The sequence below is a fragment of the Astyanax mexicanus genome, unplaced genomic scaffold (genome assembly GCF_023375975.1).
Source record: "Astyanax mexicanus isolate ESR-SI-001 unplaced genomic scaffold, AstMex3_surface scaffold_38, whole genome shotgun sequence".
Taxonomy (NCBI): Eukaryota; Metazoa; Chordata; class Actinopteri; order Characiformes; family Acestrorhamphidae; genus Astyanax; species Astyanax mexicanus.
This window is the reverse complement of record NW_026040048.1, coordinates 891,563-914,805: the sequence shown is the minus strand read 5'-3', so window position 1 is coordinate 914,805 and position 23,243 is coordinate 891,563. Positions and strand designations below refer to the sequence as shown.

The window sequence follows — 23,243 nt, the reverse complement described above, 5'->3', positions numbered from 1 at the left end:
TCCCATTCATTCAATGAAAATGAAGCCAAAATCTTCCGCCATGTTGGCGATCCTGCCACCTGATTATGCGCAGTAGAGACCAGAGGAGGGAGAAAGACAGTGGATAGCAACCTACTCATTTAAATAACCCCGCCCCTGAGGGCTGCCTCGAGGTCACAGGCTGCGGGGCGGAGCGGAGCTGACGGTCTGTTATTGGTCCCGCCCATAAGCAGCCCTTTTACAATAACCACACCTGAATAATATTTTTAAAACCGAATTCTGTGGGATTATAAAAATTTGACAATATAAGCAGAGGTTACACTAGCTGTTGCATTTAAATAATGGAGGTAGAATTACAGTATATTAGAAAAAAACATGATTGAAAGTTATCTGTTTTGCCATTGAAACCTATGGGGATGGGTGGGGTTACACAGCTTTCTGCAGCCGAACAGCAGGGGGCGCCCGACCTGTGGTGGCTTCACTTTTAAGAGACGATGCTCTGTCCAGCTATATACAGTCTATGGTTGTACCCAAATATAGTGGTCTATTTGGTATTTAAATGAATGGCTGAAGTGCTTTTGATGGTGACCTGAAAGTTTTTTATATATATATATATATATAATTTTTTTTTTATTGTCTGTTTTTAGCTGCAGCCCGCCGTCAACATCAAGATTTAACATTGATGACATTTGCAGATGTCATAATGAAGTGGCTGCGCTATGCTCCAGAAAGAGAAGGTGGCCTTCCCAGAAAGAAAATGAAAAAAAAAAAAAATATATTGTAACATTTTTTTCTAACTGCTTTAAGTTTTTTTTGTTGTTGTTTTTTTGTAACACACAACTATGGCATCACATCAATATAAACAGTCGGGGGTACAAAAATAACAGGTAAAAAAAATTAACCAGCGTGTTTTTACATTTTGGGTGTGTAAATAAACTTCTCGTGAGCACAAATGTGAAACTCGTGAGCAAAAAAAAGGGGGGAATTGTGTGCACGCTGAACAGAATATTGTTCTCAAGCTTTATTTTTCTCCTCTTGAGTGTTTTTTTCCTTTCGAATTCACAGTTCTCCTCGGGTGCCATTCAAATTACCTGCAGCTGCAGTTTTCGCTTAAGTGAGTTTTTTTTGCACTGGAGTTTTGAAAGGGGTGGTTTTGACAGTTTGGGGGCGGGGTCAGGGTCGCCTCACTCAGCGAATGCTATTGGCCGATATCTCCAGGGTTCGTGACTGACCGCCTACCTCCATGAGCCGGAGGAGGGCGGGGGCAGAAGGACGGCAGGAGAGTTAGCTAACTGGCTATGCTAACATCCAAACATCTCTGGCGCGCCGGCTCTGTCTGCACAGGTTAGTGCCAGGAGCGACCAGACTTTCTGGCATTGTCTGTCCGGCTTCAGTGCTGTAGTGCTGTTTGCTCAGAGAGCTGGTCGCTTCTGATGCTAACCCGTGCAGACAGAGCCGGCGCGCCAGAGATGTTTGGATGTTAGCATAGCCAGTTAGCTAACTCTCCTGCTGTCCTTCTGTCTCCTCCCTCGTGGAGGTAGGCGGTCCGTCACGAACCCTGGAGATATCGGCCAATAGCATTCGCTGAGGAGGGCGACCCTGACCCCGCCCCCAAACTGTCAAAGCCACCCCTTTCAAAACTTGTGCGCAAAAAACTCACTTGAGCGAAAACTGTAGCTGCAGGTAATTTGCATGGCACCCGAGGAGAACTGTGAATTCGAGAGGAAAAAACACCCAAGAAGAGAAAAATTAAGCTGTTCAGCGCGCACACGCTTTTTTTTTTTTGATCACGAGTTTCACATTTGTGCTCATGAGAAATTAATTACACACGCAAAACATAAAAATACGCTGGTTAATTTTTTTCACCTGTTATTTTTGCGCCCCTGACTCTTGACATCGATGTGACGCCATACAAAACACAAAGGTTCATTTGTTTTATTACGTTATATAAATTTGTTTAAGTTTGGTTGGTTTTTGCCATTTTCACGTTGCTGTTTACTGCAAAAAAAGTTTGTTGTCATAACCAGTATGGGTTGTACCCTAAACTGGTAAATCAATTCAAAATGTTTTATTGCTAAGTAATTTTGTGAAATAAAGTAATGTAACTAAATTTAATTATGCTTTGAGTTTTATTTTGTGGAGTAAAGGGTCATTTTATATATTAAGTTGTTTGAATCAATATTGAATCAACTACAAGTTTGTAATAATTTTTACTGCATTTAGCTTTTGATTGAAAATTGATTTTGGATTGGCCATGGTTGTTTATTCAACATTAATTCAATGTCAGACATAATGAGCAGTTTCAATGCTAAATCAACATCAGAAATCAATGTTGATTCAATGATTATTCCTAGCAGTAATTCAATGTTGAATGAGGGTTGATTTTGGGTTGGCCTCAGTTGTTTATTCAACATTTATTCAATGTCAGACATAACAAGCAGTTTCAATGCTAAATCAACATCAGAAATCAATGTTGATTCAATGATTATTCCTAGCAGTAATTCAATGTTGAATGAGCGTTGATTTTGGGTTGGCCTCAGTTGTTTATTCAACATTTATTCAATGTCAGACATAACAAGCAGTTTCAATGCTAAATCAACATCAGAAATCAATGTTGATTCAATGATTATTCCTAGCAGTAATTCAATGTTGAATGAGCGTTGATTTTGGGTTGGCCTCAGTTGTTTATTCAACATTTATTCAATGTTAGACATAACGAGCAGTTCCAACGCTGAATCAACATCAGAAATCAATGTTGATTCAATATTATTCCTGATGGCAGTTCAATGTTGAATCAATGTAATTTTGCTATCTGGGTTGGGTTTGGGTCAGGGCTCTGGCTGGGTCAGTCAAGAAGGATCACAGAGTTGTCCCGAAGCCACTCCTTTGTTATTTTAGCTGTGTTCTTAGGGTCATTATCTTGTTGAAAGGTGAACCTTTGGCCCAGTCTGAGGTCCAGAGCACTCTGGAAGAGGTTTTCTTCCAGGATATCTCTGTACTTGGCCGTATTCATCTTTCCTTCAATTGCTACCAGTTGTCCTGTCCCTGGAGCTGAAAACGCTACCATAACTTGATGCTGCCACCACCATGTTTCACTGTTGTGATTATATTGGGCAGGTGATGGGCAGTGCCTGGTTTTCTCCACACAAACCGCCTAACGTTAATGCCCAAATGTTAAATTTCATCCATTAAAGAATTATGAACCTTGAGAGCTGCAGAATTTTTTTTGTAACCTTGGCCACAATTCTGTCTCTGAGCTTCTTGAGCAGTTTCTTCCACCTCATGATTCTCATTTGCTCTGACAGCACTGTGAGCTCTTATATTCAGGTGTGTGCCTGAACTAATCAAGTCCAATCAGTTTAAATAAACACAGCTTGACTTCAACGAGTAGAGGAGAACGAGGAGAACAAGGAGGATCAGAAGAAGTGAACAACATGTGAGTTAAATATAAGTGTCTGAAAACCTATGAGCATGTGATATTCAGTTTTTCTTTTTTAATACATTTGCAAAAAATCCTACATTTTTTTCTTTTAAGATTAAGTGCTGAATGTATTAAAAAGAAAAACTGAAATATCACATGCTCATAGGTTTTCAGACCCTTTCTTTTAAGATTGAGTGCTGAATGTACATTAATGAGAAATAAAATTAACTTTTTTGATGTTATCAAATGGCTGAATTGAAACAAAGAGTGAAAAATTAAATTGGGTCTGAATACTTTCCATACCCACTGTACATGGTGGCAAAATGACACTACAATATATGTCCGAATGTCTATGGACGCTCCTTTGGGAGCAGTGGAACAGTGTTCTCTGGAAATATGGAGCTCAATCCAATATTTTTCAGATGAGGTAACAAAATGAAGGGAGTTGTGATGGTGTTGTCACTTACTATAAATGGTCACAGCAATGCTTCATCATCTAGTAAAAGCAGGATAAACTCTATTTTAATACCCTTGAAAAACAGCAAAAGCAGCATGAACACCCTTAATTTCAGAAAGAAAACAATAAATGAATAGATATTGCATTACTTTGTACACATCTGGGGCCTCATGTACTAAGACTTGCGTGGACTTCCTACTAAAACGTTCCGTACGTTCAGACCTGAAAAGTTCCGTACGCACAAAAAAATCCGGATTTATCAAACCGTGCGTAGGCAGAATCCCAAGTACTTTCTCTAAGTACATCACAATCAACTTAAAATCGAGCGCAAGTGCACGAAAACATCACACCTGCCACGACTTCTCCCTCAATTACGCAGAGTATAAAGTTATAATAATAATAATAATAATAATAATAATAATAATAATAAAATAATAATAATAAAAAATATTATTATTATAATTATATTATTATTATTATTATTATTATATATGCGTAGCATATAATTACCCATGTTTTAAATTGTATTATTCTAAGAGGGATAATAAATGATTTCATTTAAATTCTTTAAATGAGTTGCTCACCAAGAAGCCACACGTCACACACTCAGCTTGTTTTCTTATCTATCCTCTTATGCTCTTGGAAATCTAAAACGGCTTATTGTCACATCCTGGTCTCGTCTCGTGTCTGTGTGTCTTCCCCACGTGACCTGTGCTCCCCTGTGTCTCCCGTCTCAGTACTTTTCCACCTGTTTCTCATTTGTAGCTCCGCCCCTTCCCCAGATGTTTCCTATTCTAGTGTGTTTTATGTTTCTTTAAATAGCCCTCCTCTGCCACCTTGTCCTCCGTCGGTCTTTGCACTAACCTCTGTTGTTTTGTCTCTCTGTGTTTCTCCGCGTTTCCTAGCCCTAGTCCTTGCTCTGTGTTTTTCTCTGTTTATTTCTTGTTTGTTTTTTTCTAGTTTCTTGTTTAGCTCCGTGTTCCCTAGCTCCCTGTATATACCCTGCTTTGTTTTTGTTTCTAGTATATTCCTTGTATTTATATATCCCTGCCCTGTTTAGTTTTGGTTATTTCTTGGTTATTTTTGGTAGTTTCTAGTTTCTTGTTTATTCCTTGTTTATGTTCTTAGCTTTGTTTGTTTCTTTGTTTATTTACTCCCTGTTTGTATATATATATATATTTAGTACTTCTTGTTTGTTGAGTTTATGTTCACTAGTTCCTCTCGTTTGTTTTGGTTTACATTATTATTATTACGTGTTCTTTGTTATTTGTTTATCTTTGTTATTTATATATATATATATATTTATTAAATTATTCGTTTCGTCCCTACCTGCACCTGTGTCCGCCTCCTCGTCTCCCTGCCTGGGTCATCCCTGACACTTATAAGCCAGTCATCATCTTGGGCCAAAAAAACATAATGGTCACGTAAAATGTGCTCTCAATGAATTTGGCCATTAGCAATATTTTCCAATGATGCCAACGTTGCATCTCCAACAACTCCAGCGCATGTTTATATAATCTAAGCTAAGTGGAAACACGTTGATCGATTATTTATGTAAGCCAATGAAATTGTCTGATTTATTAACTTTATTTTACCCAGTAATGCTGACTACAATGTGTGCATAAAGAATATCTTAATAGTTGTAATTTCAATGCATCGCCTCTAACTGTCGCCAAATGACAAAAACACAATACATACGTAAAAAAAAAAGGCGTACGCCCGAAACAAAAGTTCCGTGGGGGAACGCACTTTCACACGTTCAAGTAAACATTTAGTACATCTGATCGTGAGCGTGAAATATGGCGTACGCAATGTTTTTGTGCGTACGCACCTTTAGTACATGAGGCCCCTGACCTTTAATATCTTGTAACATTTTGACACAAATTGTTAGCATTCTTGGAATAGTTTAGTGTAATGACTGTTTGATAGTAAAACAAAAATCAGCTCTTCTTTATTCTGCTCTGTGTCCACACTCCCTGCTTAGAGATTAGTTTAGACCCAGTTTAGACTGGATGTAAATTGTAACATTTATTATTTTTCTTTTATCATATTTTCAGAAAACGATTATATATAATTATACATTATATATAATCACTGACCAGTAGAGCAATGCCACCTACTGGTCTTTATAAAAGGCTCATACATATGTTACAGTGCATATACTGAGAGTTGTAGATTTATAATAGGTGGACTTAAATGGCAACATGTAGTCTATCTGATATGCAGGTGTAGTAATCTAAGTTTCAACAGAATAGTACTGAACTATCACTGAATCAAACAAAAATAAATACAATAAAGTTAGTCTTCACTTCTCCTCATGACTGAGACACTGGAACAACTTTACTCCCTAACTATCAGCCTATAAATATATTTTATGAGTGTAAAAAAATAATTATGGAAGTTATCTTTAAATAAATATTTCCCAAACATAATATTTGGTAAAACACCAGAGCAGGCAGACTGACAGCGTCAGGACTGAAAACTAAAATTAAAATCAGTCACTTCCTGTACCTGGTAATGAGTTTCTTACCTATTTCTACTGGAATTCTGAACACTATATTTTAAGCTGTTGTTTTGTGATTTCTTCACTTGTTCTATAGAATGTAGATCTAGAATAATGATTTTTGAAGAATGCTTTACTCTTTGCTGCTGGAAGATCCATGACCTCTGACACTGACCCAACTTTCTGACACTGGATCCTGCACTGCACTTTTTTTTTTGATAGTCTTCAGATTTTATAACGTCATGCAGACATTCAAGGCATCAAGTGTCTGAAGCAGCAAAAGAACCACAAAACATCTTTAAACATCCACATGTTTTAACAAGGGGACTGTTCTTTCCTTTGGAATTTAGTTCACTGTAAATGATACAGTGATGTGCTTTAATGAAAAAGCTCCTTTTTGATCTGATCTGCTCACAGAATGTTTTTATTCCTGAACTATTGTGGATTGCACAGATACATTCTGACATTTTTATGTCTCTGTGTCTACAGTGGGGGCATCCTGGTGACCCATATAATAGCCTCCCATTTCATTCAGGTGTAAGGTTGCCACCTTTCAGAAATGAAAGTAAGGGACGCCCACCTCTGCTCGTCTGGCACCATGAGCCTGTCTCCTGTAGGGTGGGGCGCCTGCAGCGGTGGTATGTTTTATATATGTTATTTGTTTTTTAAATGGGAATGGATAATGTCTAATACTGCTGTATATTAATTAAATTATCACTCATTAGTCTTTAAAAAACAGTGTGTGTGACAGACGTGTGTTTTGGACATTTATTGAAATATGGAAACAAATTGTGTTGGTTCAATACCGGACGTAACATTTAATTACCTGAAAGCACGTTTCTGTATTTTACGAGACGGGGTGGAAATCCTAATCAGGTGAGAAAAGTGTGACACTGTTGTACCTTCTGTCAGTAAGTCAGTAAGAATTTCTTTCAGGACACTATGAAACTAATATGATCTAGCCAGGTTAATTACACCCATATATCCAGTATGTGTACTGTTTTAATGTAGAATATTTCACTGATTCAACCAGGATCCAACCAGTATGTGTGTCTAATGTTATTTTTTTCTAACATCAGTTTAGTGACTGCCAGTAAAGAAAAGCAGAGCCACCATTGTAATGAGAAATATATTTATTAAGAAAAGAGAAATACAAGCAGAAAGAAGCACAGAGATGCAGGTGAAGGGATGAGAGTGAACTTTGAACACCAGTGCAGCACAAGTGCAGCTGTGCACAATCACATTTTGGAGTGAAAATAAAACCCTGAATATTCCTGTCTGTTACTTATTACAATGGACAGTTTGCTTCACCTACTTTTCTACTGAACAACATTTACACAGCATGAGTTGAATATAGATGCATTGTTATAAAGAAGTACATTTTCAGTTGAGAAAGATACAGAAACACACACATGCAGTTGTGGGTATATAAAAGGTGATCAATATAAGAGTGATATAGATTAGAGTGAATCATATAAGGGTAAACAGTTTACTTTATCCCTTATCAACTGTAATGCTATAAAAATGCAGTTTTGTTATTAGAAATTGAAAAGTTACCACTTGATTTCCACTTGAGCTCACATCAGTTTACATGGATAGCGTTATTAAAAAGGCAAAGAAAAATACATTTTTGTTACACTGATTCTAAATAGGATTTTTAGCAGTAGAATCATCACATACATTTTACTCTATATGCAAAAAAGAAACTGATATAAAAGAAGCAAATCATTCAGTGTAAGGCAATGTACCAAAATCTTATTTTAGACCATTTTATTGTGTAGACATATAAACTAAAATAAGACTTAATATTTTGTCCTAAAATTAATGATTTGCGTGAGAATTCATTTAGAAGTTGTTTTGTTAAGTGCAAGAATCCATTATATATGAGAATGATTTCATTTAACCTCTCTTTGTCTTTATATGTAATTGTTCAAACTCTCTAAAGCATCCTCCTTGGTGTACTTCTTCCATTCATCAGGAATTTTTCCTGACCCCTGGAATTTTTTACTGTAAAGGTTTTCCAGGTCCTCCTGGAATCTGCACACAAACCATTTCCAGTACGGCAGCTCAGAGCAGTCGGTGGTGATGTTCCAGGTAGCGTACTCTCCTCCTGCTGTTCTGTACTGTTTGTAAGGAACTGACTTTGATTCTCCACTGGGCAAAAATCTTTTATCAGTCTGAACCGCAGTTGTACAGAAATCAGAACGAAGATTCACTGTTCCTCTGTAATACATCCCACTGATTCCATGTGCCCGATGGAAAGGAACACTGTGTTCTCCATCATGGTCTTTCATTGTGCCGATGCAGATGGCTTTACAGAAAGGACACTGGGCCCAGCAACACTGACAGAAATGATCAATCAAAATCTCCTCTGACCTCTTCTGGAGCATTTCCAGTTTTATATCTGCTTCATGCAGATTTATCACCATTTTTGTAAGACCTTCAGTTAAAATTTTGCTAAGAAAATCAAAGTCTGTGATTTCCATAGAATCAACATTTGAGATTTCAGTGAATTTCAGATCTTCTATTAGAGTTTTGGAAAAGCATTTCATCCACATGTTGGCATTACCATGTTTTTTTCTGACCTCGTCTGTTGCAACATAGACTGCATTGTTAATTTTCAGCTTTTTGTTTTCCAAATTTCCTCTGAAAATGGTCTGAATCTTGTATTTCTCATTATTGAGGTACTTGAGAGCCTGATTCAAGATGAATCTTGTGAAGTACTGTTTGGGATTGTGAATGTATTCTCTGTAGTTCTCAAAGTTCTCCTCCTCTGCAAGGGTTCTCAGGATATGCTTCTCCAGGTTTGATCTGTTACTCCTTAATGCAGGAATTGAAGCCCTCATTTCTGCTGCCACATTGATAGCAGTTTCATTGTAAACAGCTTGCAGTATTGATGGTTCAAGTTTGCTGCAGAGAACTTCTCCAAATATTGCTGTTGTTGTGGCACCTTGGCAGAAGTTCTTGTAGACATTATAGTACTGCTCTTTCTGACTCTCCAGGTAATGTTCTGGATTGTTTGCTCTCTTGAATTGTTCAAGAAATGTGGGTTTTGTCAGGTCACATACAAACAGGCACAGATCCACGGTGAACTCTTTCCTAAACACATAGCTCTGCTTTTTTATTTGATATTCTTTTACAGTGTTTTTGACTAAATCTATTATTTGCTGAACCTGACCACTGTTGTAGCCAGACTGTGCACGCCATATTGCCTTAATTATCTGTGATGTTTTCTCAACAATGTCACTGATTAGGTCCCTTATTAAGATGTGCTCCTCTGCATTAGCATAATTTTTCTTCCTAAAAATATTACTCACAATCTGCACATGGTTTGAAGTCCATCCTCTCTTTGCCTGAGTCTGAGGTTGTTCACTCTTGTTAGAAATATTGTCATTCTTGTTCAAAACAATGTAATCACAGAAATGTCCCAGACTGTTGATAGTTTTATAGGCTTCCTGTGAAAGACGTTCATGCACAAGGGACATTTCAAAGCTTTCAGACAAGATTCTTCTAACATCCTCCCAAAAATCTATGTCCTTAACTTTTGGTGTGTCTTTTGTGATGTCAGTGATCCATTTCCTCCATACATTGTCAAATTCTCTCTTGAGTGTGTCTTCATCTGTCTTTTCCTTGTTTTGACTCGGAGCCAGCTCCTTGCTCAGATTAAAGAGCTTCTTTTCATAATCTGTCTTTCTTTTCTCCAGCGTCTCTTTAGTCTTCTTCTGCTCAATGACTTCAATCAGTTTTGTTTTTGATTCTATGACCAGTTCATCATAAAGTTCTTAAATTTTAGAAGTGAATCTGCTTTTCCACTGAATCAGAGTGTCTTTGTCCCTGTCCTCCTCAAAGAATTGGATCATTGACTTTGTCACTTCCTCTCGTGTCTTCTTCATATTTTCTATAAGGTCGTTTTCACCCACATGAAGATCTCCATTTTCTATTCTATACAGAAGTTTATCTTCTATACTCAACATGACACTTCTCAGGGTCCAGGTCCATTTACTAAATTCAGCTTCCAGTTTTCTGTAAGTTGCGATCTCCAGTGTGTTTCTGAAGCTAAAGACAAAATTTTCATAAAGGAGTGCACTCCACAAGTCCTTTAAACGTGTGCTGAATTCAGACAGTGTCAGTGTGTGAGATGTAGGGGCTTTTTTGAGAATGGTATTTTTCAGTTCCTGAACACACTCACTGTAGGATGGGTTTGGTGGAGCCATTGGTGGGCTGCCCTCCCAGAGCTGTGCAAAGTATCTCACATCTTCCTGTACATCAAATGCAATGACATCACTGAAACTTTCTGCCTCACAAACTTCTTCTTTAGCTGCAAGCTTTGCCATTTCATCCAGTTTCTCCTGCAGACGTCTTCTTCCTTCCATGTTTTTATCTCCAGCTGCAACATCAGTAACATTCTGATGAACAAACACACAGCTGGGGTTCAGTCTGACCTTCTTCATCCTCATGAAGGCCTGAACAACAATCTGAAAGATGTCCTGCATCTCTGATGGGTTTTCTCCAAAAATGTTGATCCAAGCCCCACTACAAATGTTGCCAGTTCATTATCATGATGTCTTATTGACATTCCAGCCAGTTCAGGAGCACGAAGACCTTCAGTATCAACAACCAGAATGTAGTTAAACTTCAGTTCCTCCTTCATCTCCTCAGACACTTTCACCAGCTGCATGAAGGCTCCTCTGGTGCATCTTCCAGCACTGACTGCAAACTGGAGTCCGAACATGGTGTTGAGCATGGTGGATTTCCCTGAGCTCTGAATTCCCAGAACAGACAACACAAAGACTCTCTGGTCTCCCAGTTTTCTGATTAGTTCATCCAGAACTGCAGAAACCCAGATCAGAGGAACATGAGCAGCATCACCGTCCATCAGCTCCAGTGGATATCCTGATATAATCAGATCTGCTGCAAGTTCTGGTAGACAAAGTCTATTCAGTTTTTCTTCTGCTTGTTTTTTATTCTTCTTCACAGACATGTGTGATTCATATATCTGACCAATCTCCCTAAAGATGTGCTCTAAGCCAAATTTTGCAGCATTAAGATTTTCTGAAATCTTTTCAAGTTCTGTTGGTTCCTTCTCTAGTTGCCCAGATTTATCATGCTTCTTCTTTAGATTCAAAATCTTCGTCCACTTGTCATCATAGTCCTTCTGGAGGGATGACAGATCTGAGTTGTGCTTGTCCAGAAAGATGTTGATCATCTGCTCATCTGCACTGCTCATCAGCAGTTTGTGTATTCAGTTTTTCTATAAATAACTTCATGAATTCAGTGAGGCCACATGCTTTCTGCTGCTCACGGATTTCCTCCATTTCCATTTGTATTCTGCTTCTTGTTAGTTCTATGTTGCAACCTTGAGGTCGATGTAGTTCCTTGTTCTTCTGACACCAATATTTCCACAGTCTCCCTTGGCAGGGGAAATGTGCTTCCTTTATTGTGGAAATGCCTTTTTCATCTAGGAAGTTTGTCATTCTTTGGGCTGATATTTTGCCTTGTTTGCATTCTCCATTTTCTTCATCAACTTTGATATCTGAGAGTTCTGCCAACTTTTCAAGTGTGAAAGTTTTAGAAATTAATTCTCCAATTGCTTTTCTTAGTTCTGCAGACACATCAGACTGATTTCTGTGTTTAATTCCAATTCTGTATTTTCCAGACTTCAACTGAGTGACAGATGAAGATTCCTCAGACAGAAGACAAATCATAGGTTTTGACAGTTTATAAAGATTCTGCAACTTTGTTGATCTTTTGATTTTTTCTTGATCACCTAAAACCACCACATTCACTGAGGACATTTCAGTCAGAATCTCCAGCTGTTTCTCATGAGTTTCTGCATCACCGTGTAGATTACAGAATGCCACACAATCAGTGAAATGATCAGTACTTTTCCCAGATGGGCAGTACCAGGCAATCTCCACCACTCCGTCCATCAGTAGACGATTTCTGCTGCTTCCTGGACAGTCCCTGTGGAAGAATGTGTCGTGTTTTTCATTGATCAGTCTGTTCATCAGCTGAGACTTTGATGTTGATGTGGCACCAATCCTGAAAAACAAAACCATTGGAGTTTCTAGAGTAGCAATACTTTTTTCTTCGCTGATTGTCCTCATTGAGATATCAGTGCTTTTCCAGCTCTTCCTGATCTGTCGGAACGTCCACAGTGGAAACTCAATCTCTCCTGTGAAGGGATCTGGCACCAGTAGAGGCAGAGCGTACTGACACTGTGAAAGCTTAGTCACTATCAGCTGCTTTAGGAAATTATCTGAGCAGTGGAACACGGCCATCTGAACATCCATGGGGTGAACAAGACTGGACTGAACTGCTTCTTCAGAATTGCTTTTGGAAAGTTCAGTATAAAAATCATCTTCATCATCATTCTCAGTAACTGACGGTATCTGAGTTTTGTTAATTTGACCAGATTCTCCACATCTTGCTCTGTAGTTCATCAGCAGCAGCCTTTGTAGGAAAGTTTGAACCATATCATTCTCTGTGCATGGTTTACTTATTGTAAGAACATCTGCAGTTTTCAGTTTTTGTTTAAACTTTTCTGTAAGATTAAGTTTAATTAATAATTGTTCTTTTTTTTGTTGTGCTTCATATTTGTCTGGATATGCTTCTGCTCCAACCACTGAGTTTTCTTCCTGAAAAATAAAGTAAAAGAAAGTTTTAACCAAAAAGAGCCCATGGTGATGTATTTGTCACAGACCCTTTAAAAGATGTGTGATCTTTACAGCGCTTTTTCAATCATGAAGTCCCTATAGTGACATATACTGAACATCCTAAGAGCATCACAAGACATGAATGTGTGTTTGCTCATCTCACCTTATTTATAGAATGTAGGAGTGCTGGTTTAGTGCTGGAGATAAAACTAACTCAATACACCATCTGAATTTATTTTGAACTTGGTATTAATATTCAGAAATGGGTCTGGGCTCTTATGGGTTAAGTTAGAGAAATACATTTATGAGATTTATGAGATATATGAGAAATATATAATATTTGTATTGGCTTATACTACTGTATATTAAATAAATGATCAATCATTTAACACAAAACTCAACATTCCAAACAATTCCTCAGACCACAACAGTCAACAGTCTGTCCCATTCACTGACATCTTCTGCCAAAATCACATCCAGATCCAGGAGTTGGCTGGGGGGTTGACGAGTGGCAACCCTAACAGAGGCATCACAGCCTGGAGGATCAGCTGCCCATGCATAAGCCAGAGTTTTGTCATGGCAAGTGCATCAATCCACTAAATGCCATGGAGAGGCAACAAACACCAGGGAAGGGGAGCATAGCAAGTGGCCACAACTGTAGCGCACAACCCAGCTCTATAGGCTTGCCCTCAGCTCCCACGAGCCAAGAGAAAGAACAGATCCATATCAAACCCCTTCAGGAAGCTGGAAAGCTATCTCTGGCTTTTGACAGGCTTAATAAAAAGGGACGGACATCAGAAGCGGTTGTCTGATTGGCATCAGTCAGAAATTATAGACATATCTTCTGCTCATATCTTCCACTGTTTTTATCTGCCAAGCACTAGCGTAATTCTGACCTCTGGTGTTAATTTTTTTTTACTTGCGATGTATCATGTCACCATAATAAGTTACACCTGTAGTAGCATGTATCAAGAGACTTTGAATATCAACGCCCCTTTCTAAAAATGGAGGGTGCACATGTCACCCGACCTCTTGAGACTATCTTTTAGAGGAAGTCTGCCAGAGTGAGGAGCAACCACCCAGCATCATAGATCCACAGTTGCATGCGTAAATGCCATTATCTTTCATTCCACCTGACGGCAAGAGTGATTAGGTAGTGGATGACGAATCAGGTAATGAAGGCTGACATACAACTACTCAGCAAAGTGGCAGAAATGACGGAAGTACCCCAAACTGAGAGGAAGCTACGATTGTCAAAGAGTATCAAGGATTGGCTCTTTAAGACACAGGCAAACCCACACACAAACTGACATAATGCGTAACAAAAAAATAAACTAAAAATAAACTTGTTAATGTTGCCAGCACTACTTTAAACATTATAAACTATTATAATACTGTATATCTCTTACAACACTAGACCAGTTTATTATAGCTGCTTCTTTATTCATCTAAACATTATAAACTATTATAATACTGTATATATCTTACAACTCTACACCAGTTTATTATAGCTGCTTCTTTATTCATCTAAACATTATAAACTATTATAATACTGTATATATCTTACAACACTAGACCAGTTTATTATAACTGCTCCTTTATTAACTCTAAACATTATAAACTATTATAATACTGTATATCTCTTACAACACTACACCAGTTTATTATAACTGCTCCTTTATTCATCTAAACATTATAAACTATTATAATACTGTATAACTCTTACAACACTACACCAGTTTATTATAGCTGCTCCTTTATTCAATCTAAACATTATAAACTATTATAATACTATATATCTCTTACAACTCTATACCAGTTTATTATAGCGGTTCCACCTAACTCTGCTCTGTCTACTTGGAAACACTTCAAATTCAAACTTGAGAAAAACAGGGCGCTAATCATCACCAAAACAAAACATCCTCACACATTGAAAATCAAGGGAAAATATCACCATCATTCAATGGAAAAACTCACTTATAGATCACATAATATTACCAAAAACAGAATTCAGTAATACATATAAAAACATGGCTGTACTGCTGCTCTCTTTGTGATTGTTTCCTAAAACAGTATTTATCTTTTTTTCTGGCTACATTTTTTTCTTTTTTACAAATCTATCTACTCTCAGACTTCTAACTTCAGGAAGTGTTGTTACCAAGCCTGATAAAGATATCTAGCCAACAGCCGAAAAATATTAACATAGCATATCTGACTGTTAGGGTGTGACAAAACACAGGTCATGAGATGAGAAGAGACATGATATTGGGATCACGAGAACAATTTTAACTATATATAACTATATATATATATATATATATGTTTTAAGTATTAAATAAAATATTTTCTCTCACATGAGTATCTTCAGACTATTGTCAGAACTATTGTCAGAACCCCCCAGTGAGGGTTCTGTATTCAACTGGCAACCCCTCTTGAAGGTTCTATACAGACCTGCCAATGTGTCTGAATCTCTGTTGTTTATATATCTGCAGTTGTAAAGGCGGGGAATGTATGGGTTGGAACACGAGAACATTCAGTACTATGCTAATACATACATCTGCAGCTGAAAAGAGTCCTGGATCTGGGATATATTACTGGCATAAAATTGGAAAATAAAAGTCATTATTACCTGCTCTCAACTCTTCTATTTTTTTCTCCATCTCCTTCACCTCCATCCTCAGCTGAAGCTCCATCTCTTTAGATTTATCCTCAGCACCCTTCCTCATTCTCTCTTGTTCCTCTGTCATCTTCATCATCTGAAGCTCCTTTACTTTAGATTTTTCCTCAGCGTTTTTCCTCACACTCTCCAGTTCCTCCATCATCTTCATCAGCTGAAGATCTTTCTCTTTAGATTTCTCCTCAGCAATCTTTCTCATACTCTCCAACTCCTTCATTTTCTCCGTGATCTGAAGCTCTTTCTCCTTAGATTTCTCCTCAGCGCTCTTCCTCACACTCTTCAGTTCCTCCATCGTCTTCATCAATTGAAGATCATTCTCTTTAGATTTCTCCTCAGAGCTCTTCCTCATTCTCTCCAACTCCTTCATTTTCTCCATCAACTGAAGCTCATTTTCTTTAGATTTCTCCTCAGCACTCTTCCTCACTCTCTCTAGTTCCTCCATCATCTTCATCAGCTCAAGATCCTTCTCCTTAGATTTCTCTTCGGCACTCTTCCTCATTCTCTCCAGTTCCTCCATCGTCTTCATCAACTGAAGCTCATTTTCTTTATAGTTATCCTCAGCGCTCTTCCTCATACTCTCCAACTCCTTCATCTTCTCCATCAGCTGAAGCTCCTTCTCTTTAGATTTATCCTTAGCGCTTCTTATTCTCTCCATTTCCTCCGTCATCTTTATCAGCTGAAGCTCCTTCTCTTTAGATTTCTCCTCAGCACTCTTCCTCACTTTCTCCAGTTCCTCCATCGTCTTCATCAGCTGAAGACCCTTCTCTTTAGATTTCTCCTCAGAGCTCTTCCTCACACTCTCCAGTTCCTCCACCAGCTTTTCTTTAGTTTTAACTTCCTCTTGGATTTGGATCTTCAGCTCCTTTTGTAGATGTTTCAGTTCTTCATGTTCCTTCATCTGTTTCTCAAACTCTGCTCTCTGTCTCTCCAGCTGGGAGAATATTAATTTCTCTTGCTCTGCAAATTTTTTTTCATCATTTTTTCTGTTTTGTATCTCTGCTTCATATCTGACTCTCAGTTCTTCTTTCTCTCGCTCCTGCTTTTCTTTCTCCACCTGCTGGAACATCTCATTAGTGTAGCAGCTCCCTCCATTCACTGCCAGCATGGAGTCGATCTTCTCCAGCAGAGCAGCGACCTGCATTCGGTTTCTGATCTGCTTGTTGTTGAAGATGTGGAATCTGTTCCCACACTGTTCAATCAGATTTCTAATATCAGATCCAGGATCTCCAAAGTACTGAAAGATTGTGTCGTTAGGAAGATCTCCTCCAGTGAACAGCAGCATGGTGTAGGTCACTGACTCTTCTCCAAACATGTTCTGGATTATCTCTACAGATTTTTTTTCCTCCTCTGAGAATCTCTGTCCGACTTTCAGTACCAGCAGAAACACATGTGGACCTGGAGCTGCCATGAAGATGCATTTAGTGATTTCCTTCTGGATCTCCACATTTCCAACTCCAGTATCAAACAGTCCTGGAGTGTCGATCACAGTAATCTGTCTTCCATTGACCTCAGCTGTTTCTTACTGACACTCAGTGGTCACTGATGCATCATCTCTAAATGCATCTTTATCTAGGATGGTGTTTCCTGTAGAACTCTTCCCAGCTCCAGTCTTCCCCAGGAGTACAATCCTGAGAGCATCTCGTCTTCTCCCTGAATGCAGAAAATATTTCTTTAACAATATTATAAAAGCACACAGTGACAATTAATTGCCTGTGAATTTGTAATACTTGATTTTCCCAGAAGATTAAAAATAATTAGCTTTTTTACACAGATCATATAAAATCTGATCTCCACAAAGTGATCAAAATATACATAAACATGAATTACAAAGTATCAGATAGCATAGGTCATAACACTTTTAATATGACTTGGAGTGTATTAATACAAGATTAAGTTAAAGATATAAGACATAGGGCCCTATTTAAGTGATATATTGTGCACTGGTCATTTGCGCTTTGCACAGCTTGATTTAGGGGCGTGTCCTGTGTCCTTGGTATCATATAGGCGTGAAAAACATACGCCTTGTGCAGCTCGAAGCGTGCAAAAGGCATGTACTAATTCTCTCAATTAATTATGGGTGTGCCAGTAATCATTCCCTTTAAGAGCCAGATGCGCTGTGACTTTGGCGCATTTGTATCTTAACAGTGTGGTGCTTTTACGTGTCTCAGCAGAGGAAACTGACCTGCACATCAGCAGCACATTTAAGGGAACAGCAATGTTACTTTATTCTTTATTCTGTTTATTGTTTATGTAAAAGTTGGGATTGCAACACTGACTAACTGATATTAGTTTCACATTCAAAACCTCAACCTACCCTTTATATTTGATTAACTTTGCAGGTTCTTACTCATCTTAAGTTGATTTAACTAAACTGAGTTTTATATCTGTAGCCTATTTTTTTTTTTTTTCGACAGAGGCAATGCGCGAGCTCTGCCGTGCTCTCCACTGTGCACTCGACCATTTTCAGCAGCCAGCGGCATTTTAGTGTGCTGGACGAGACTTTAATTAATGAATTATTATAGTTTATATTTTAATAAATGTGACCTGCTGATAAGAAACGAACGCTAACACATAGCTTTATAGAGCTGTATATTTCACAACAGCAGAATGCCTATATCTACTATATTAAGCTACGATTATTAATTCCATGTACTGAATATAAATATGAATCCTTATAAATGTCAGAAAAACATAACTAATAATAACTTATAGTTACTGTGAAATATTTTTAAGTATATTTTATTTTATAGCTGATACCTGAAGGCTCTGGGTGAGGTGTTTTGTGCTGTGGTAAAGAAGTATGTGATATTTTGCTTAGGGTACGCAGTGCTCATTGTGATCCTGCTTGGGTAATTGCGCGGCTGACTGTTGACTGTTGTCAGGGTTTTAATCAGTCAGTAGCGCACCAGTGTTTCCCACAGCCAAGATAGAAACACGCCAGATATTTACCTGAACACACCTTACTTCCAGACCACCACGCCTATCAGCATTAATATATTCCTAAAACTCCACAACACGCCTTTCGCAGGGTGTACAATAGGGCCCATAGACTATAATAAGAGGCCTCAGAGGTTGGATGAAAAACACTAAGTAAGAGGACGTGGCAAATGTGAAAATGGAACCAGTGGCTCGTGATGCTTGATACTGTTTCAGAGATAGCAAGAGGGTCATGAGGGGATGTGATTTGTGGGTGTGGTTTTGTTGAGCAGGTCTATTTTCCGTAATTTAATGACAGTTTAAGGTGCCAGCATTCAGAATGTGGATGTCAGTGGAAGGTGTGAAAAAGGCAGATGGAACATGGCTGTGAGTACAGCAGATTTGGCAGGTTTGTAGAATCCAGAGCGTAAGGCTATAAAGCAGCATGAGAATTTGTGAATGTTGTAAGAGATGTAAATGTTGGGTCTGTGGTAATGGTTGATTTTACTGAATGCCTCTTATGAGCAATGTGACCCAGTGGTGGCTGGTGAAAGGTGGAGAAGATTCATTGATAAACTTGTGAACTAAATTAATTGTTGCTATTTAGATTATTAATGTTGAATGTTGAAGCAGATATTAGCACATGTAAGAGTGCAGTAGTAGCAAATAGTAATAATACCCCAAGTAAAACACAGAAAAAATAAACATACCCAACCCACAACCTTCCCATAAACGCTCAACCTGGCTTAACCTGGGTCTCCTTTGAGGAATAATCATAAGAGGTTTCAGATCCTTATATATCATTTAAGTAAATTCTTCAGTACAAATCTAAATTTCAGTACAGTAAAGTACAGTAAAATGTACTGTTTTTGTCATTTGTGTAATCCACGGCTTAATCAAAGGTACTTCTGCATGTTTACAGAAATTCTAATCTACTAATCTAAATCCTCTCTGCTGTAAAAAAAAAAGAAAATTGAAAATCGAATCGAATCGTAACCCTAAAATCGGAAATAAAAATCAAGGATTTAGAGAATCTTGACACCCCTAATGATTATATGATAAGAACTGGGTCTGGCTACTAGTAAACCTTTAAGATTTCAGAAACCCAAAACGTACAAATCTTAAGACAGAGTACATAACTGAGAGAGGATGGCCTCCACTGACTTTATTATTTATTTATTACACAAAGGGGATATACCTGGATCAGCCTGGATAGACTGAGATAAAGTCTTTATTCCTAATGAAAAAGTAAGTAAAGGATAAACAGCAGCTGTGCCTTGTACCAAAATTGTAGTTAAAAAGGTCAGTTTTAACAGTCAGTTTTAACTCTACTTACTCAGGCTCATAATGACAGTTTATGGAACGGGTTGGGTCAGGCTCAGAGCTTATTCAAATTAAGTCTGGAATCACTGCAGTCTAAAATATTTAAAATGATGTTTATTGTTAGAGTATAGATATTGGTCTTCATCCCTGTTATTTGGTTTTTGTTCTGTTTTAACCTGTATGTCCAGGTGTACAGTAAGTGGTGTTTGGTCCTCTAAACTAATCAGCATACAAGAAAAGAATTTAACAGAACTTACTGAAGCTCAGATCAGCCATCCTGTCCTACAGTCGTCTCGTTTCCCTCTGGAACAGAAACAGAACAATGGTCTATTAGACTACATCACATTCAATCCATTATCTTCTCAACACAATTAATAGAGAACAAAACATAAAAACTGTGCAGAAAATGTTTAGAGAACCCAAATAAAAAAGATTAGATAAAAGATTTGTCATAATTAAAAATTAAAAAAAGTTTTTATCTTAATTATAATAAAGATCTTTTCTATCAGGAGAACATCATACAATTTCTTCAGTGGCGGTCTATTTAAAAAAATAGAAACTTAGAACACATTTTCCATCTGAGATAAATCATACAGTAGAAAAATACACTGCACTGTAGGACGCACAACTCAGCATTTCCTTCAGTATTATTCACTCAAGCCCAGTATCCATTTTATCTTGTACACTGAACTGCTGTGAACACGAACATACAGTATGTCACAAGAGTGAATACACCACTCAAGTTTACACACAAGTTAATCTCGGTCTCATCAGACCACAGGACATGCTTCCAGTAACTCACGCTTTTGAACTCTTGGTCTTTCTTGTGCGTCAGCTTTAGAAGAAGCTTTCTTCTGGGATAGCAGCCATGCAGAACAGTTTTATACAGTGAGCGGAACTGGTCTCACGGTCTGAGCATTGACAAGCTGACCCATGTCCCCTTTAACATTTGCAGCAAAGCTGTCAGTACTCATACATTATACATCAATTGCCAAATCCTTCTGCTGTGCCTCCCTCAGGTCATGGGATTTTGAAGAGGCCAGTTTCAAAGCAGCCACTCATGGCACCTCTTCCACTTTAAGTGCTTTATTTCCTTTCCATATTGTAGCGAGGACTTCTGGAGGGAATGTTTCTGTATATTAATCAATTTTATTATTAAATGGGTAAAAAAATCGAGAAAGAATGTATGCGAATAAGGACAATATTCAATGTCAAAATGAAAATCAGCCAAATCCTCTATCTAGTACATTGAGATTGGCCATAAAACGGACTTAAGTGACTGTATACACATTAAACTGCGTGCAGTTAGTAAAAATTATCCCAGAATTTGTCACAGATTGTCCACTGCAGAGCTGAACACACCTGCTCACCAGAATGCAGATGGTATTTTTTTTATTTTAGTCTTAGATCCATAACCATCAGTATGAAAGACAAATGGAAGGTTAAAATCTGCTTAAGCAAAAATTGGTGAATTTGTTAACTTATTAAAGGTCACCTTCCGCGAAAATCCGATTTTTCTTGTTTTTTGTGGAATACAGTAGGTCTCTCCGAGTTGAATGTGTACACCTGCACATTAAACTGTTTTGCAGCCCCCATTGTCTGCAGGAGCTAAGCAAAGAAATCCCCCCTCCCCCCCTCCGAAAAACGGGTGAATTTTGAATGATCTTTCTGCCTACGTAGGCAGAAACTCACAGACCAGCCCACCTTGGCTCGAGAAACTCCCAGAGGCGGAGCTGAAGCGACGCAACATCACCGCTCATTAGTTAGGAGGTGGGAGGCAGTGAGCGGCAGAGCGGTGCAGGGGCGTCGCAGTGCTCCTAGCCAATCAGAGGAGAGATATTTGCATGCTGTTTGCATGTATGAATATTCATGAGCAAAGCTGGAATCCGGTCATTTTGGACACACCCCTAAAACAGTCCATTAAAAAAGAGCTATACAGAGACACCTGAGCACTTTTTTTTTACAAAAACTGCTCACATGTCATTCATTCATACTAGAGACCACAACTAGACATTTTAAAATGAAAGAAAAAACGACAGAAGGTGACCTTTAACAAACCTTTCACAACAGCACTGTGCTTATGATACTACTTCACTTATAGAGGGCAGCTGTTCAGAAGTGTGGCCTTTAGTTGGCTTAGACGTGGATGATTACGTTAAATTTTACTGAGATTTTGCACAAGACAAACAAACAAAGGAAATCTTACAAAATAACGATAAAACTCCTGAAAGTCACTTCAAGTTTCACTTCTTAGGCCTCAATTTGATTCCACACTCTTTTAACTTAGTAACTCACTCTCGCAGTAGGTCTGTAACAGAGTCTTTAAATGTTTTAGTATCACATTCAACTAAGTATTTGATCTCCTTTTTTCCCCATAAATCTCTTTTAACTGTTTACATTAACAGTCTTCAGTAACTGCATTAGTTGTTTCAGTAGAGGGGGTTAAATCTTGTGTTCAAAGGCAAATTTGTAAAGACTGGGTTGATCTGATTAAGTTAGATTAAGGTAGTTGTTTTTGTGGCCAACAGTTCACTCTTTGTAGCCTGAGAAGTAAGTAGACTGGCCTTACATGTATCTTTTAGGCTCAATACCTTTAATGTCACTCTAATGTAATCCAAGAAATAAATAAATAAAGTACAGCTAAGGTTCAGAAAGCCTGTTTTAAATTATCATTACTGTCAAAAGATGATGCCAGTGGATGAAGTGGAAACGTCTTGTGGATCTTTCATAAGAGTACCTGCCATGGTTCTGATGATGCCATCTTCTCTTAAAGCCTGTCTTCTGCTCTGTAGATCATCCTCAGGCTGTGGTCACTTTTGTGCAGACACACTAACCGCAAGGACAGCAGTTTCTCGGACAAAGCCCCCAATTTTTACCAGTCTAGGACATCCTGGACGCAGAACAAACTTCAAACCAGCAGGAAGAGAAACAGACAAGTTGTTAACTGGTGCAAAGCTGTGCTGTTCGTTTATTAAACATTCAAGAAATATTCAAAATCATTATTGAAAGTTAAATTAAATTCAGTGCAATAATTCAATAGTTTCAATTAAATTCTAACAATTTAATAAAGTAATCATTACCATTTAAATAATTCCAAACAAAAACAGAAGTTCCCAAATCTTATATATATATATATATATATATATATATATATATATATATATATATATATATATATATATATATATATATATATATTAATCTTATATATACAAAAAACACACAAGCTTACAGAAATAACCCATATGTGTACATTTTTATTTAGATTATATGAAACAAACTGAAAAAAAAATTTAAAAAAGAAATACCTA

General features: G+C 37.8%; 2 protein-coding genes across 2 annotated transcripts; both read right to left on the bottom strand.

The window, feature by feature from the left end:
• Positions 1-7,475: 7,475 nt before the first annotated feature.
• Positions 7,476-11,012, bottom strand: LOC107197320 (interferon-induced very large GTPase 1-like). Its single transcript, XM_049473488.1, has one exon. The coding sequence runs from the start codon at positions 10,851-10,853 to the stop codon at positions 10,143-10,145; it is 711 nt and encodes a 236-aa protein (XP_049329445.1). The 5' UTR covers positions 10,854-11,012; the 3' UTR covers positions 7,476-10,142.
• A 1,819-nt stretch (positions 11,013-12,831) lies between these two features.
• LOC111196958 (trichohyalin-like) lies at positions 12,832-22,834 on the bottom strand. The gene is given in 4 exon segments (XM_049473466.1): positions 12,832-12,998; positions 15,646-17,343; positions 20,190-20,235; positions 22,670-22,834. Coding segments are annotated over 3 exon segments (1,764 nt in total). The 5' UTR covers positions 20,209-20,235; positions 22,670-22,834; the 3' UTR covers positions 12,832-12,951.
• Positions 22,835-23,243: the final 409 nt, after the last annotated feature.